Below are 13,377 nucleotides of genomic sequence, written 5' to 3'. Positions count from 1 at the left end.
AAATGAGGGCAGAGGGTTACAGTCCTTATGGTGGTTTCACAACTGGAAACCTCATTTTAATATTGATCATAGGGTGCTAGAAGGGGCTTAGCCAAATATACCTACAAAAGACATTCAACAAAAATTTACAATAACAAATCTCAAACAAAAAGGCAGGATGATGAACAGCTCTGGGTGTCAGGAAGAGCCCTGCGCACTTCTGGTGATGCGTAGTGGCGGTCAGAACACGCTACCAGGGTGGGGACAGCACTTAATACCTGATTACGAGTGGCCCGTCTTGGATACCATAATCTTCGCACCAGATCAATTCTGACACCAAGGTGTTCGGAATTTATTGAGTGCAATAATGATCTATTTGAACATTGTGGGGAATAACATGCATATTTTAGTGCCTACCTCATCAAAATCTACATCTGTCAGTAAATACCGGGCCTTTTTAAGTCAATCATGTGTGACCTGAACAAATTTAATGGAAGGTGCAAAGTTTATCTGATGCTATAAACTTTGAGGCATTTATATAATTGCAATAGATCGCAATATAACGGAAGTTTGTAATCAGGCCCTTACTGCTAGGAGGGGAAAGCATAGTGTGCAAGGGGCAAGCAGCGCAGGGTGCAATCTCCCTGTGCATGCATGGAACTGATACACCACAGGAAGAGGCAGCGCATGCTTTTTAAAAGAGAGAGGAACTACTTGTGCATCAGCAGTGCTAGCATCCTTCACACACACGCAGACACACAAAATACCCTATGACTTATGGCCATCAGGAATGCAAGCTTGCACCAGAGACAGAAGAGGTATTGAATGGACCTCAGGCGTACACGCTTCATTGACTTACAGAACTGACCAACCTCTGAGAGCAGCAGTGCCATATGTGCCTCTGCAGTACAAGCTTCTGTGACACAAACAGGTAGAGCAGCTACTCTTACATCTTCTCCTTAGGTCATCAGGCACATTGATCGGAGCATCCTACAGGCCCAGCCTGCATCTAGCTTCTCTGGCATCACGAATAATTTGGGATCTAAATTTGCCTGAAGAGTTAGAGTTGTATCCAAGGACCACGTGCAGATCCGCTTTGGTGCCACGCAATCATTGCATACCTTTTCGGTGCAAATCATGCTGTCAGGTCAACTCTTTTGCACAAGAGATCTCCCTTCCAGGCCAGCTGTATTCTGCACCTGGGCACTGGGTGTTGAGTTATTCGTGTGGATGCATGAATGCGCTGCACTGCATCGGTGGTGGCATCAGCAGCCGCCATGCAATCACTAAAGGCAGTCTTTCAGCATACAGCCCCCACCACCAATGAACACATAGGAAGCATTGCCACAGCCAATCCAAGCCAAACGTATCACAGCCAGCAAATGTTCACCACACTATCTCAGGACAAACACACTACCCATTTCCACAAATTAGATCAGCTGCCAGTACACAGGTGCATGAGCATCTGGCCCTAAATGGTGTCATAACAACCACAAAACGTTAATCAATGACTCGATCCTTTTCAGCAGTTCTTAACGTTTGTAAACAGCTTCCCATTGGGTAATAAAATGCCGAGTAAATAAATATGCATCACTAGCAACTTTATTAGGATAATTGTAACAATTGCTGCTTTGCTGCTGTGTGGGGAAATAGATACAACCTAAATTGGCTGACAGTTTGCTTGCAACAGTGTTTCACTTTCCTTACAAGTGAAAGGCTAATGAAAGTGCCCATTTCAAGATGGCTTCTTAATTCAATGAAACAGAGACAGTCCCAGGGAGGAAAAACAAATTGCTTTCAGTACAATCTGTGCACCCTATTGCTGCCATTGCCAAAGCGGCCTTATGAACTCTTTGAGTGTGCAAAAAGGTGAAGCATCCTTGCATTCCTAAAGTCGGACTCCATTTTCCTGTGACAACACATTGCGCTCTTTTGCGCGACAATACACTTTACAGCTCCTTGGCGTCTATTAGTATCAGCCAATATTCCCTTCTGCAATTTTATTTCTTTTCACAATTTGATGTTCTTCCTTAAACATATTAGATATATTTTTTTCTGAAGACTTTTTCTGCTTACACCAACACAACCTAAACATCAAGAAAAAAGGCCAGGGCAGACAGAGCAGTAATTGCATTCTAAGAACAAGAGTGGAGGCCCAAGACAAAGGAGCGAAGAAGTTAGGGCTGGCGGTATTATTTAAAGCCTTCAACATCTGGTTTGGTTCTATACGATTCAGGCCCAACCCAATGGAAGTGTGGCTGCACACAGTACCTTGTAGATGTGGTGTTTGCTTGTGACATCGGGCAGGGCGACGAAGGTACAGGCATAGGTCGTCTCCGTTGCAGGAATTGTGTACTGAAAGAGAGGCAACTTACAGCTCAGATTCAATAAGGAACAATATATGGGACAAATACTCGCCCAAATGAAGGAAATCAGGACACTGCAAGTCACCAAGGCTTTCTAGGACCATATGGGCGCACTTACCTCAATGAGAGGATGGAACACTGAGGGGACGTGCCCTGTCCTTACTGGGTACCTTTAGTGGTGCTGTATTCTTTATAATACCTGGTACCATAAACACTTAAAACTTTGAGGGACACAAATGTAAAGCAGTATATATGGAAGCGCCAAATATTGATGCTGGACATCATGGTATATGGCAAGTGGCAAAATGGCAGAGTACTCGTTAGAATAAAAAATAATATTATGGATAAGCAAACTACTTTCACATATTAACCCGTACATAGAAAATGAAATGAAACCAAGTCCTTACCTTGTGTGCCTTGTGTGAGGTCGTGTACTGAGGCAATAAATATTGTTCCAAAGCTTATAATAAACTGTCTAAATTTCAGCACTTTTTAGGATTTCCGATTGTAACTACTACATCCTATCAAACACCCACTTTTTTAACGGAATTATAATGCTTTTGAACTCATTTGAGTAATGACCCATAACTGCACCGATGCCCTGCTTTAGAGCTTGGCAGACAGGTTACTCCATCACAAGCCTGAGGGATGGCCCTGTCCGCCAAATTCTCAATGCGCCTGCCCTATTTAGAGTCAGGCAGACCGTCAACTTTACATCTGAGGTAAATCCACCTTCTTTGGTTTGTCCAACCTGCATATACTCTCAGGGCACATGAAGTGGCCTAGGGTAATCGACAAGAGAGTGGCCTACCCTGTACAGAAGGGCTTTAGCAGAATACTGTTTTATGAACGGTCATAATCTTTTCCCAGTCCTTTGAAAGCATCCTTTCATTCACAGAGAAGGGGATTGTAACATTCATAAAAATAAGGAAGATGAGTCCTTGGGTTGGTAGATCCAGATGTCTGTTTAATCTTGGAATCAAAGGTTGATGTACAGGATACAAGCAGGAATGTAATTCAGTAAAACCCTCAGTTAAGGCCACACCAGGAGCAGCTGCACTGCTGCTCAGTCTAAAATGTAACTGACCATCATCTCAAGCATACACAAAAATAACTCTAGGTGACATCATAGATGTAGACTGAGCAGCTTAGAACAAACACTAAAAAAGGACAGAGAGGGAGGAAAAGTAGGATGTAGCAGGGATACCATCCAAGATGGATGCCAGCTCCCATACGCACTTAACGCACATGGAGGCTCGAAAGGACACGGTAACACAGGGTAAGAACTGCACTAACTTCCTGCATTGTCCACCGGGAGGATGAAGAAGACCTGCTTTGTGAAAAAAGTGACGCTTTTAGTTACGGAGGCTGTGACAGCACAGTCCCTACATTATCCCATGTTAATGAAATAAATGTTTTGCCTCTGTACCCATACCATATTTTGGAAGTGGGTACAGAGGTAAATGTAGTCACCGGCTGGTCACGTTCTAGTGTTCCTAAGTAAAGTATTTCCGCCAGCCACTCCTAGAGGGCTGGCTTTAACACTCACCTCACACCCATCCATCACAGGTGTTACAGGTCATGTGACCCTGCCAATAAAAGGGGCCAGGCGCACGTGCCCTGGGCCAGTTCTAGACAGTATATAACTGTGTCTGTGTGGTCATTCTAGGTGCATGGGGGCCTAGGACCTCGACTCTTGCATTGGTGATGAGCGGAACATGCCCGCGTGTGAGCCAGCATCTGCCCGCAGTTCCTGGTTGAGTAGAGGTGGTTCCTGAGAACATGAAGCACACCCGCACTGGTTGCCAGCATTGTGGCCATGAGCAAGAGGAACAGTGTCCTGCCCCCCAGGTGCAGCTGCTGTGTGCCTGCTGTGCCCCTGGTACGCAGTAGTGAATTGCTGGGCATGATGTATGCCCGCCCCCAGGAGAGAAATCCACCTAAGTGTTGTGGCAGGCACCATGGTAGTGGAGCCAGCACGCTGCCCACCAAGACAGGGAAATTAATGCCAGGCTGCACAAGAAAGGACAGAGCTACAATGTAGAGGCAGAGCCGACAGAAGAAGGTGCCCAAGGATCCAGACATCAAAGAGAGCCTGGGGAACGTCCCTGCTGTGATCCCCATGAGAAACCCGCCAGCCGACATCAGCCCAAAGAGGTGAGGCTGTAAGTGCCAGGAGCATAGCGTTGAGGGGAGGTGAAAAGCTGCATTTGAAAGTATTACCCTACCTGCACCAAGACACATCAGAAGCCGTAGTGCCCGCCCGCATGGCCCAGATTAAAGGAAAAACTTAGTTTGCAGGGGGTGGAGGTGGAGCTGCCTGGCCGGAAGTCTCCCACTGTGTGTAATCAAGTGGCGGCCTTCAGAGACAGTGCCCCGCCCACGGGTGAAGAGAGCGTGGGCCAGCAGCATTGAGGAGGAAGCACTGGATCAATCAATCAATTAGGGGGTTTAAAGCATGCTACTCACCGCAAGGTATGTGGAAGAAGAGTCTATCATTGAGGGATTTGGGTCAGATGTTGTGGAGGGATTTGTAGGCGTGGGTGAGTAGCTTGAAAGGTACTCTCTCCTCAGCGGGGAGCCAGTGGAGGTCTTACAGGTGTTGGGCGATGTGCTTATGACGGGGGATCCCGAGGACGCGTCTGGCCATGGTGTTCTGGATGGTCTGTAGTTTGCGTAGCAGGGGTTTGTTGATTCCAGGGTAGAGGGTGTTTCCGTAGTCCAGTCTGCTTGTTGTGAGTGCATGGGTGACGACCTTTCTGGCTTTTGGGGGATCCACTTGAAGGTCTTGTGGAGGATGTGGAGGGTGTTGAAGCAGGTTGAGGCCACTGTGTTGATCTGTCGGGTAATGTGAGGGAGGAGTTGAGTATGATGCAGAGGTTCCGGGCATGGTCCGTGTGGGTGGAGGGCCACCAGGAGTTGTCCTAAGCTGAGGGGGTGGGTCCAAGGACGAGGACTTCTGTCTTCTCCAAGTTGAGCTTCAGACAGCTGCTGCTCATCCACATTCATTCCTTCTTGGAATCTGAGTCTGGTGGTTTCGGGGTCCTTTGTGAGGGAGAGGATGAGCTGGGTGTCGTCTGCGTAGGATATAATGCAGAGTCCATGCTGTGTGACGATGGCGGCGAGGGGGGCCATGTAGATGTTGAAGAGCATGGGACTGAGCGATGATTTTTGAAGTACTCCGCAGTTGATCTCTCGCGAGTGACTACAAGGGAAAGCTGCCCAGATGGAATGTGGATTACGTTAAAGAAGAAAAAAATGTAAAACCAGCATTCACCCTGTCACTCGTGTCAGCACACTACAGAAGTAAAAGGAATTATAGTCCGAGCGGGCAAAAGCTGAAAGGCCCACAGTGTTTCTGTTGGATGAGCCACGAGGAATAGAGGGGGTGGTATGAGTGTCTCACATTGGGCCAGGCGAGAAAAAGTGTGGCCTGCGATGCTGCAGAATGAACTACACTAATTTTGGAAAAGTTGCGAGACTGGGCATCCCCAAGAAGAGCTACTAGAGCCCCAAGCTTGTCCCACAATGTTCCTGCCAGAGGAAACAGGCTGCCAAGGATATTGTGAAGGGCTGCATTGAAACCTAGTGGCTATGGGTGGTGATTGCAGCAGCAAAGGACACCCCTGGAACATGAAAAGCCTGCAGCGCTTAGAAGTCTGCTTGGCACATGCTTGAAACTGGTGGCAGGACCCAGGAGCATGAACTGTGAAGGGGGTGAGAGACAATGTATCTCAAGGCAGAGAACCCCAAGAAGATCAAAGTTGCCAGCCAAGGAAGCAGCAAGTGCACCTCTAATGGTTGTTGGAGGCCACTGCAAGAGAGGAGATACTGCCGCACACCCCATGTGAAGACTAGGCATGCAAGGCACCAGCAGATGGTACACTTGAAGTGAAGGACAGAGGGCGCAAAGTCAGAAGCGTGCCTTAGACTGCACCAGAGAAGCTAACTGCACAATCAGAAGTCTGGAGTGAAGGAGAACCTCACAAGGAGGAGAAGAGGCTAAGTCATCACAAAGCATGACTGAAATGATGAAGCATGCCTGAAAGGAGTCAGGAGCGAGCGATACGAAGGTGCAGTCTCGAGGCACACACATGTGGCCATCAAGTGAAGTTCCCTGTGAAAAGGGACAGGACTCTGGACACGTCTACGGAGAGAAGACCTGTGAGAGGTCCACATGGAGAATGCCTGTGAGAGGCCCACGAAGGTAAGGTCTGTAAGAGGCCCAGGGAGGAGACCTGTTAGAGGTCTGGTCAGTAGGCGAATCAAAAGCCTCAGTCCCAGGGGGAGGATGTGTCAAGGGAGGCCCATGTGAAGTGTACTTCACATGGAGAGGCCTGGTCAAAAGAAAGAAGATTAAGGCACTATGGCACAAGACCACATTGTGAAAGGGAAGAAAGGGATAGAGAAGATGTGGCATGAGACCACAAGTTTAAATCAGAGGTAGAGGAGAAGAAGGGAAGAAAGCAAGATAGAAGAGGAGAAGGAAAGTGCGGCATGAGGCCACAGCACTAGAGAGTGAAGAAAAGCAGAAGAGAATGGTGTGTAGTAGACAACTGGCACACTGCAAATTACAGAGTTAGAACTGTGAGTGTTATTAAAATTGAGTGCATCTCTAAGAACATCTAAGGAGCCCTGAACATCTAGAGTTAAGCCCTGTGCCTGTCAAAACACTGTGAGAGCTGGCAGCCCAGAAATCTATGGTTAGACCAAGTGAACAGGAATCCTGCTGAAGAGAGCACATTGGACATTTGCACCATCCACCTTTGGGGTTACATGTAAGACTTGGTTGTGGTCCTGTTCAGATGCCCTAAATGATTTCAGTTGTGGGGCCCAAAAGAGGATCAGAGCAATCCACAGAGGCCGATGGCAATCTGGGGAGCAAGGGCCTCAGGGACTGCCGGTGAGAGAGGAACCCCAACAAGAGAGATTCATCTGCAGCAGCTCCCCAGCAGGTGCCAGGCAGCACGAAGGTCTCGGTTGGAGTCTGGCTATGCCAAAGACTATCCAACAGATGCCAGTGCACCAGAATCAGGATGGTAGGAGCACACGAGGCGGAGGGAGTGACTTGAAGGTGGGACTGGTAGTGATTCCTTCACGAGCCTATAGTATGGCATTGGAGAGACACGGCACAGTCCACACAGTCCCTTGGAAGCCCAGTGAAGAGGACTTCAGGGGAGTCACATGAGAGGTGAATCCTGGTAAGAGAGGGAATTCCTGGTGAGAGAAGGAAGCCAGAATTTGCTCCTCCATCGGGCATCTGGAAGTACTGCAGCATCTGAGGAAGACTCGTCAACTATCGCCCGAACGTCATCTGTCTTTGGAGGCTTGCTATCCATGGAGCCAGGGCGCATTTGAACATCTATGAGCAGCACTTCCACGACGTGAGACCAGGTGGGACAGAACCCACAGCGCCCAGGTGAACTGTGACAATTTGGACTGGTTAGCGAGAAATCCAGATTACATCTGCACTGCCATTCATGCCCGGAGAAGTCTGATTAAAACGATGGGGGTCTGTCATGATGCCTGGTGCTCCCTGCTGCACCTGTCCACTCATCCTGTCCAGCAAACAAACTGAAGAGACTCACTTGAGTTTTGTTTTGTAGTGACTGGCTGGCCACGTTCTAGTGTTCCTAATTAATATGTTTCCACCAGCCACTCCTAGAGGGCTGGACTCCACACTCACCCCACACCCATCCATCACAGGGGTTACAGGTCATGTGACCCCGCTAATGAAAGGGGTTAGGTGCACGTAGCCTGGGCCAGATCTAGACAGTGTACCACTGTTGTCTGTGCCGTCATTCTAGGTGCATGGGGGGCTAGGTCCCCGACTCTTACAGTAAAGAGGCAGTCATGAGGCACACTAACAGTGCATCATAAGGGAGGTGGTGTACAGTCCATGTACTCCAGAGGGAACCCTCTGAAAGGGGATACATAGGGCCGAATGGCCGCCCTGCCAGGCCTCACCCTACATGTGGGTGCAATTATTGACTGCACCCACCTGGAGCAGAATCTATGTCCCCCCTGAAAGAGCAGGTCAGGTGCTGCCTACATAGTGAAAGGTGGACCGGATGCTTCAATCAGCCAGTGTCTTTCACTAATGCCCAGCCCCCAGGGCAGCACCCCAGTTTATTGCTGTCCTGGTGGCAGCGCATTATATGTAGCAGGGTTCACTGTCCCTGGTTGCGCCTGGCACAGCTAGTTAAAGGTGTCGGAGCACAAACAGGGACATCACACCTTTACTGCAATACGGCCAGACGTGTACTAGCATGCTTAGAAAAAAGATAGAACCAGTTCACATTACACTTGAAAAATGTTTAATTCAGTGAACTAGAAATTTAGTTTTTTCATCTTAACATCAAGTGCTCACTTTTCTCTGCGAAATTTTCCATTTGGCAACAGCTAAGATAATCTGCCTACTCGCCACATCTGAAGTCACCTTGGCACTTGTAAATGAAGCTAATTTTATTTGTTTATTAAAAGTTTTTTTAAAGGGCCTTGTGTTGCCACAGCCAGTGCTTGATATATAACAAAAAAGTAAGTGCCTAGGCCATTCTGGAGAGGCCACTGTTTCCTGCACCACCCATTGCCCCTGCCAGTGGGGCCAATGGCATCACCAACACAACTACTAACCATCGCACTCATACAAGTGTGACAATTCAGACTATTCCAGGCCACTCAAAGCTATAATAATGACATGAGCGGCAGGTATTATTCTTTTTAATGTGTATTGACCTATTAAACACTGTTGTTGTGCTCATCTCAAATCTGAACAGACACCGTCAATATGTGGTGGACTATCACAAAGGCAGTGCTGACTATTAAATGCCGGTCCCAAGCAGCATAAACCACCGGCTCAAATTAAGCATTGGTGTTGCCTTTTGGCTAGTTACTAGTGCTGCAGATGTAACAGAGTCTGTGAGCTGAGAAACACATGAGAGTTAGAGACCATTCAGTGAAGGTAGGCCCAGTATGATTTTCCTGTGGTACTATAGTTCTGTGTAAGGCAAGACAGAACAGTTCTCCTCTTAAACCCCTATCGAAACACATTTAGTTAGACTCACACCTCATGCTTGAATTACATGTGTCCAGAGTATGGGACCCAGGGCTTTCAAGGTCTCCTACTTCCAACTTATTGACTGGATAATCATTTGGGCTGATGCAGAACTCGGGATCCTTCTTAGGCACATAATGGGTGGCACTTTATCTCATCACAACTTGTGGGAAGTGCTTACTTGGAGCTCAAACTTATTGACTGCTGGAAGCTAACGTGACAAAAGGAACAGACTTACATATACTAGGTGCCACAAAAAGAGAGACTGATGCATACCGACATTTTTAAACTGTACAAAATACTCTAAAACTTAATCCAGCACAGACATAGAGCCAATAAAGATCTAGCATTAGTGGGTTAGCTTGGCCAACTGGGGAGCTGAGCTCAGGACTCTGGCTGCTAGATTTTATAAGGACTACAGTGGGAGCATAGGAGTTTGTTCATGCCTTGATATATGGCGCTATAACAACCTATACACAAGCCAATCAGCGTCAAGATGGCGGCTCCCCTGCCTTCTGGCATGATGCCAGAAAGGTTTGACTTAAGCATAGACATGTAGAAAGGAACAGGATTGGTTGTGTGCGTTACATGGGGAGTAAACGTATCCTTGCGTGAGGGCACACACTGTGGTTCGTCAGATCAAGACAGACTCCAATGTTGCTTTTGGCGGTTGATTATTTATTCATCAATATCGCAAAAAGTCATTTGCATTCACAAAATTTCAAAGTTCGTATATCCCATCGTTATGATGATATGTAGACAAACATTTCCAAAGAAATACTCCAATGCATTTCGGGCATGGATTGCCCTTTGTCAAGGAGTTCTGAAAGCAAAAAGACGCTTTTACCTTCCAAATTATGACCAATATAAAATGTACATTCACATTGTATGAAATAACATGACATCATCGATAGCATAAAAAAACGTGACATGCCCATTTGATAAACCTGTGTGATGGCATGAGTTTAAGTGAGAAACGGTGGGGGTACAGGGAAATGTAGGAGGTTTAGCGTGGTACACTTACGTGTCGAGATCGTGTAAACTCTTGGCTCTCTGGGGAGACAAGAAATAACGGGCGGTTAAGCGGGATAAATGCCCGACGTTAAACAGAGTGGCGTGGGTCTCTGTTGGAGCTCCAACTTACTTGGGAATGGGTGGTGGGAACAGCTGCTGATGGGTCCTAAGGTCGTAGACCGGAGGGTTCACGAAGTGACGACAGGAGCCGCCGGTGTATGACACTACGCGAAGTTTGCTATGGAAATTGAAAAAGGACTGGGCAAGTGATCGTGAGGGTGGCGGCCATCTTAGAGTGGGGAGTTGATGGTGAATAAAGAACAATATGTCAATTGTGAATGTATACAATGGTTATGTACAAGCAGCAAACACAAGAGATAAAGTGCAAAACAAATATACCACAGGGGGTATTTATAGAAAGCAGCTCAGTTCCAGGGCCGGACTGGGACTTGAAAGCAGCCCTGGCAAATTTCTGCAGACCAGCCCCCGCCTGGCGCGTAGCGAGCGAGCGCAGCGAGCGAGTCCGACTGCTACTAGGGGGGTTTGGGGGGGTTCTCCCCCCAAGAAAATTTTGGAAAACGACAAACCAAAAGGGTGAATTTTACAGCACATTTTTCATTACATATTAAATTGTATCAACTTTCGAAGTACAGTAAATAGTATATGATGACCTTAAAGAGCACCAGGTTAGCCACCCAGTCAAATGTACCCATAGACATCTTTTCAGAGAGCATCAAAAATAGACACAAGTAGTGAATCGGAGAGAGCAAAGTAAAAGTGAGACCAACCCCCACATGGTGTGTGAGGGTGGTGAGTAACTTGGGTGTTTTTAGAATTTAAGTGAAACAGAGGATACTCCAGGAGCAAGATCTATCTAGGACAGAGCAAGGTACGAGTATTTCGATCCTGAGTGTTGGCCGTCAGTAATCTTGTTCCTCTTTCAGAGAGCATCAAAAATAGGCACAAGTAGTGAATCAGAGAGAGCAAAGTAAAAGTGAGACCAACACCCACATGGTGTGTAGCCAGCAAGCACAGTGAGCAACCACTACTAGGGGGAGTTTGGGGTGTTGAACTTATCCCCCCCAAGAAAATTTGAGAGACAGAAAGGCCAAAACAAAGCATTTTCCAACACATTTTTCATTACATATTAGATTGTATTAACTTTTAAAGCATAGTAAGTTGTCACTCATGTTGTCACAAATTAAGCACTGATGTGATGTCACACATGACCACACAGGCCGCTGACTGAGGCCAGAAACTGTGGAAATCTCACACATAAGCACCAAGGCACTGACCCAGGCCTGGTCACACCACCAGGCCAGTAAGCATGCAAACGTCACATATAAGCACCCAGGCCGTAAGCATGGAAATGTCACACATGAGCCCCCAGCTCCAGGTCACTGAGGCCAGCAGTTATGAAAATAGCATACATAATTAAGCACCCAGGCCAGAAAGCATGGAAAAGTCACACATAAGCACCCAGGCTGACAGAAGGCATGGAAATGTCTCAAATGGCACCCTAGCCAGAAAGTATGAAAAATTAACACAAAAGGCCCTTGCCTTGACATGACACATCTTTAAATAGCCTACTTAAGTGGGTGGCAAAATAAGTGTTGCAGACCCACTAGCAGCATTTAATGTCCCTGGGTACATGTAGAACTACATTTCTAGGGACTTACAAGTAATTTAAAATTGCCAATTCGGTGTAAGACACCATGTTTCAAAGGAAAGAGCGCAAGCACTTAAGCACTGGTTAGAGGTAGTAAAGTGCACTGAGCCCTAAGAGCCAACAAAAATGGCATTTTTTGATTCAATAAAGCAGATGAAACCGGATTTTAATTCAGAGGAATCTGAGGCCGACAGCGTCTTATCTAACCATGTCTCAGCAGTCAGTATGAACAATATGTGTCTAAAAAACATTTTACATGTGCTAATGGCGCTGGGCCTTTTTCTGTAGCTTTTCCTCTTCCGCCCACCTGTTTCAACACCTACAACGTGCTCATCTGTAATTCACATGCAAAAAATGAATGGTCATTGGGGTATGGGCGACATGCCGGAAGAGATATACTGGCTTCACAAGCTGTACCACACTGTGATCATGGAGAAGATCTCAGCTACAGTAACCCACCAGCTGCAACAGTTTGAGAAGCAGTAGGGCCCCTGCGTGGATTTTCTCACAAATGCATTTTGAGAACTCTCTTGGCAGAAATATCTACGAGTGCTGCACCTCACAGACCTGGGTTACTGTACAATGGTGTACCTGGACCAGCTCCTAAAGGGCAAAATGGATCCTTTGTCAAGCTTATGAGTGAAAAGGACGTCTTTCTAGTTATCTCCCCCTACTTTCTCCTCCCAAATTTCCATTATTCACCCCTTACCTTTCCCTTCTCCCCAGCATTTCTTGGCTTTAATGGCATCAATGGGTTTTAGATATGACACTGGCCATGTAACCATAACATACAACTATCTCCTGCTTTATCAGTACAATTCAGTGATCTCGTGTGTGTGGGGGGTGTCGCAGTGGTAGGCATTTAAGTGTGGTACGGTAAATCTGGTCTTATTCTCAACAGATCAGTATTGTAAATATTCAGAGATAGCAACAAGATCGTTTAGCAGGCAATGCAATGCAAACTGTAATGGGAACATTTTGAAAAGTTAGGTATAAACTACAACGCGGAAGGCCGGTGTTATTTCTACTGTACGGTACCTGAACCAATCAATGCCTCTAAGGGATGGATGTGGTCTGGCCTCAGGCTCTCCTTACTGCAGCATGATGGTTTCTTTATACCATTTTGTAGTGGCAGGCAAAATGGAGTCAGTCAGTGTAAAATTGCTACAGATTTTGCGTATTTGTTTGATTACATATTTGACTGCCGGCCTGAGCGAGGTAGCAGTACTGATGAGATAAACAACAGTGCGGAAATAGAAGCCACTGTTTCAGGGCAGATCACAGATTACCTTGTT

General features: G+C 46.8%; 1 protein-coding gene across 1 annotated transcript in view; it reads right to left on the bottom strand.

Moving 5' to 3' along the window:
• Positions 1-13,377, bottom strand: part of LOC147703664 (putative DBH-like monooxygenase protein 2) — a 531,825-nt gene that overhangs the window by 168,777 nt on the left and 349,671 nt on the right. Inside the window, exon 4 of the mRNA XM_086932001.1 lies at positions 2,251-2,334. Within this exon, the coding sequence (XP_086788127.1) occupies positions 2,251-2,334 (84 nt within the window). The remainder of the gene's footprint in view (positions 1-2,250; positions 2,335-13,377) is intronic.

This window comes from Lissotriton vulgaris, chromosome 7 (genome assembly GCF_964263255.1).
Source record: "Lissotriton vulgaris chromosome 7, aLisVul1.2, whole genome shotgun sequence".
Lineage (NCBI taxonomy): Eukaryota > Metazoa > Chordata > Amphibia > Caudata > Salamandridae > Lissotriton > Lissotriton vulgaris.
The sequence above is the reverse complement of the archived record's forward strand: the minus strand, read 5'-3'. Positions and strand labels throughout refer to the sequence as shown.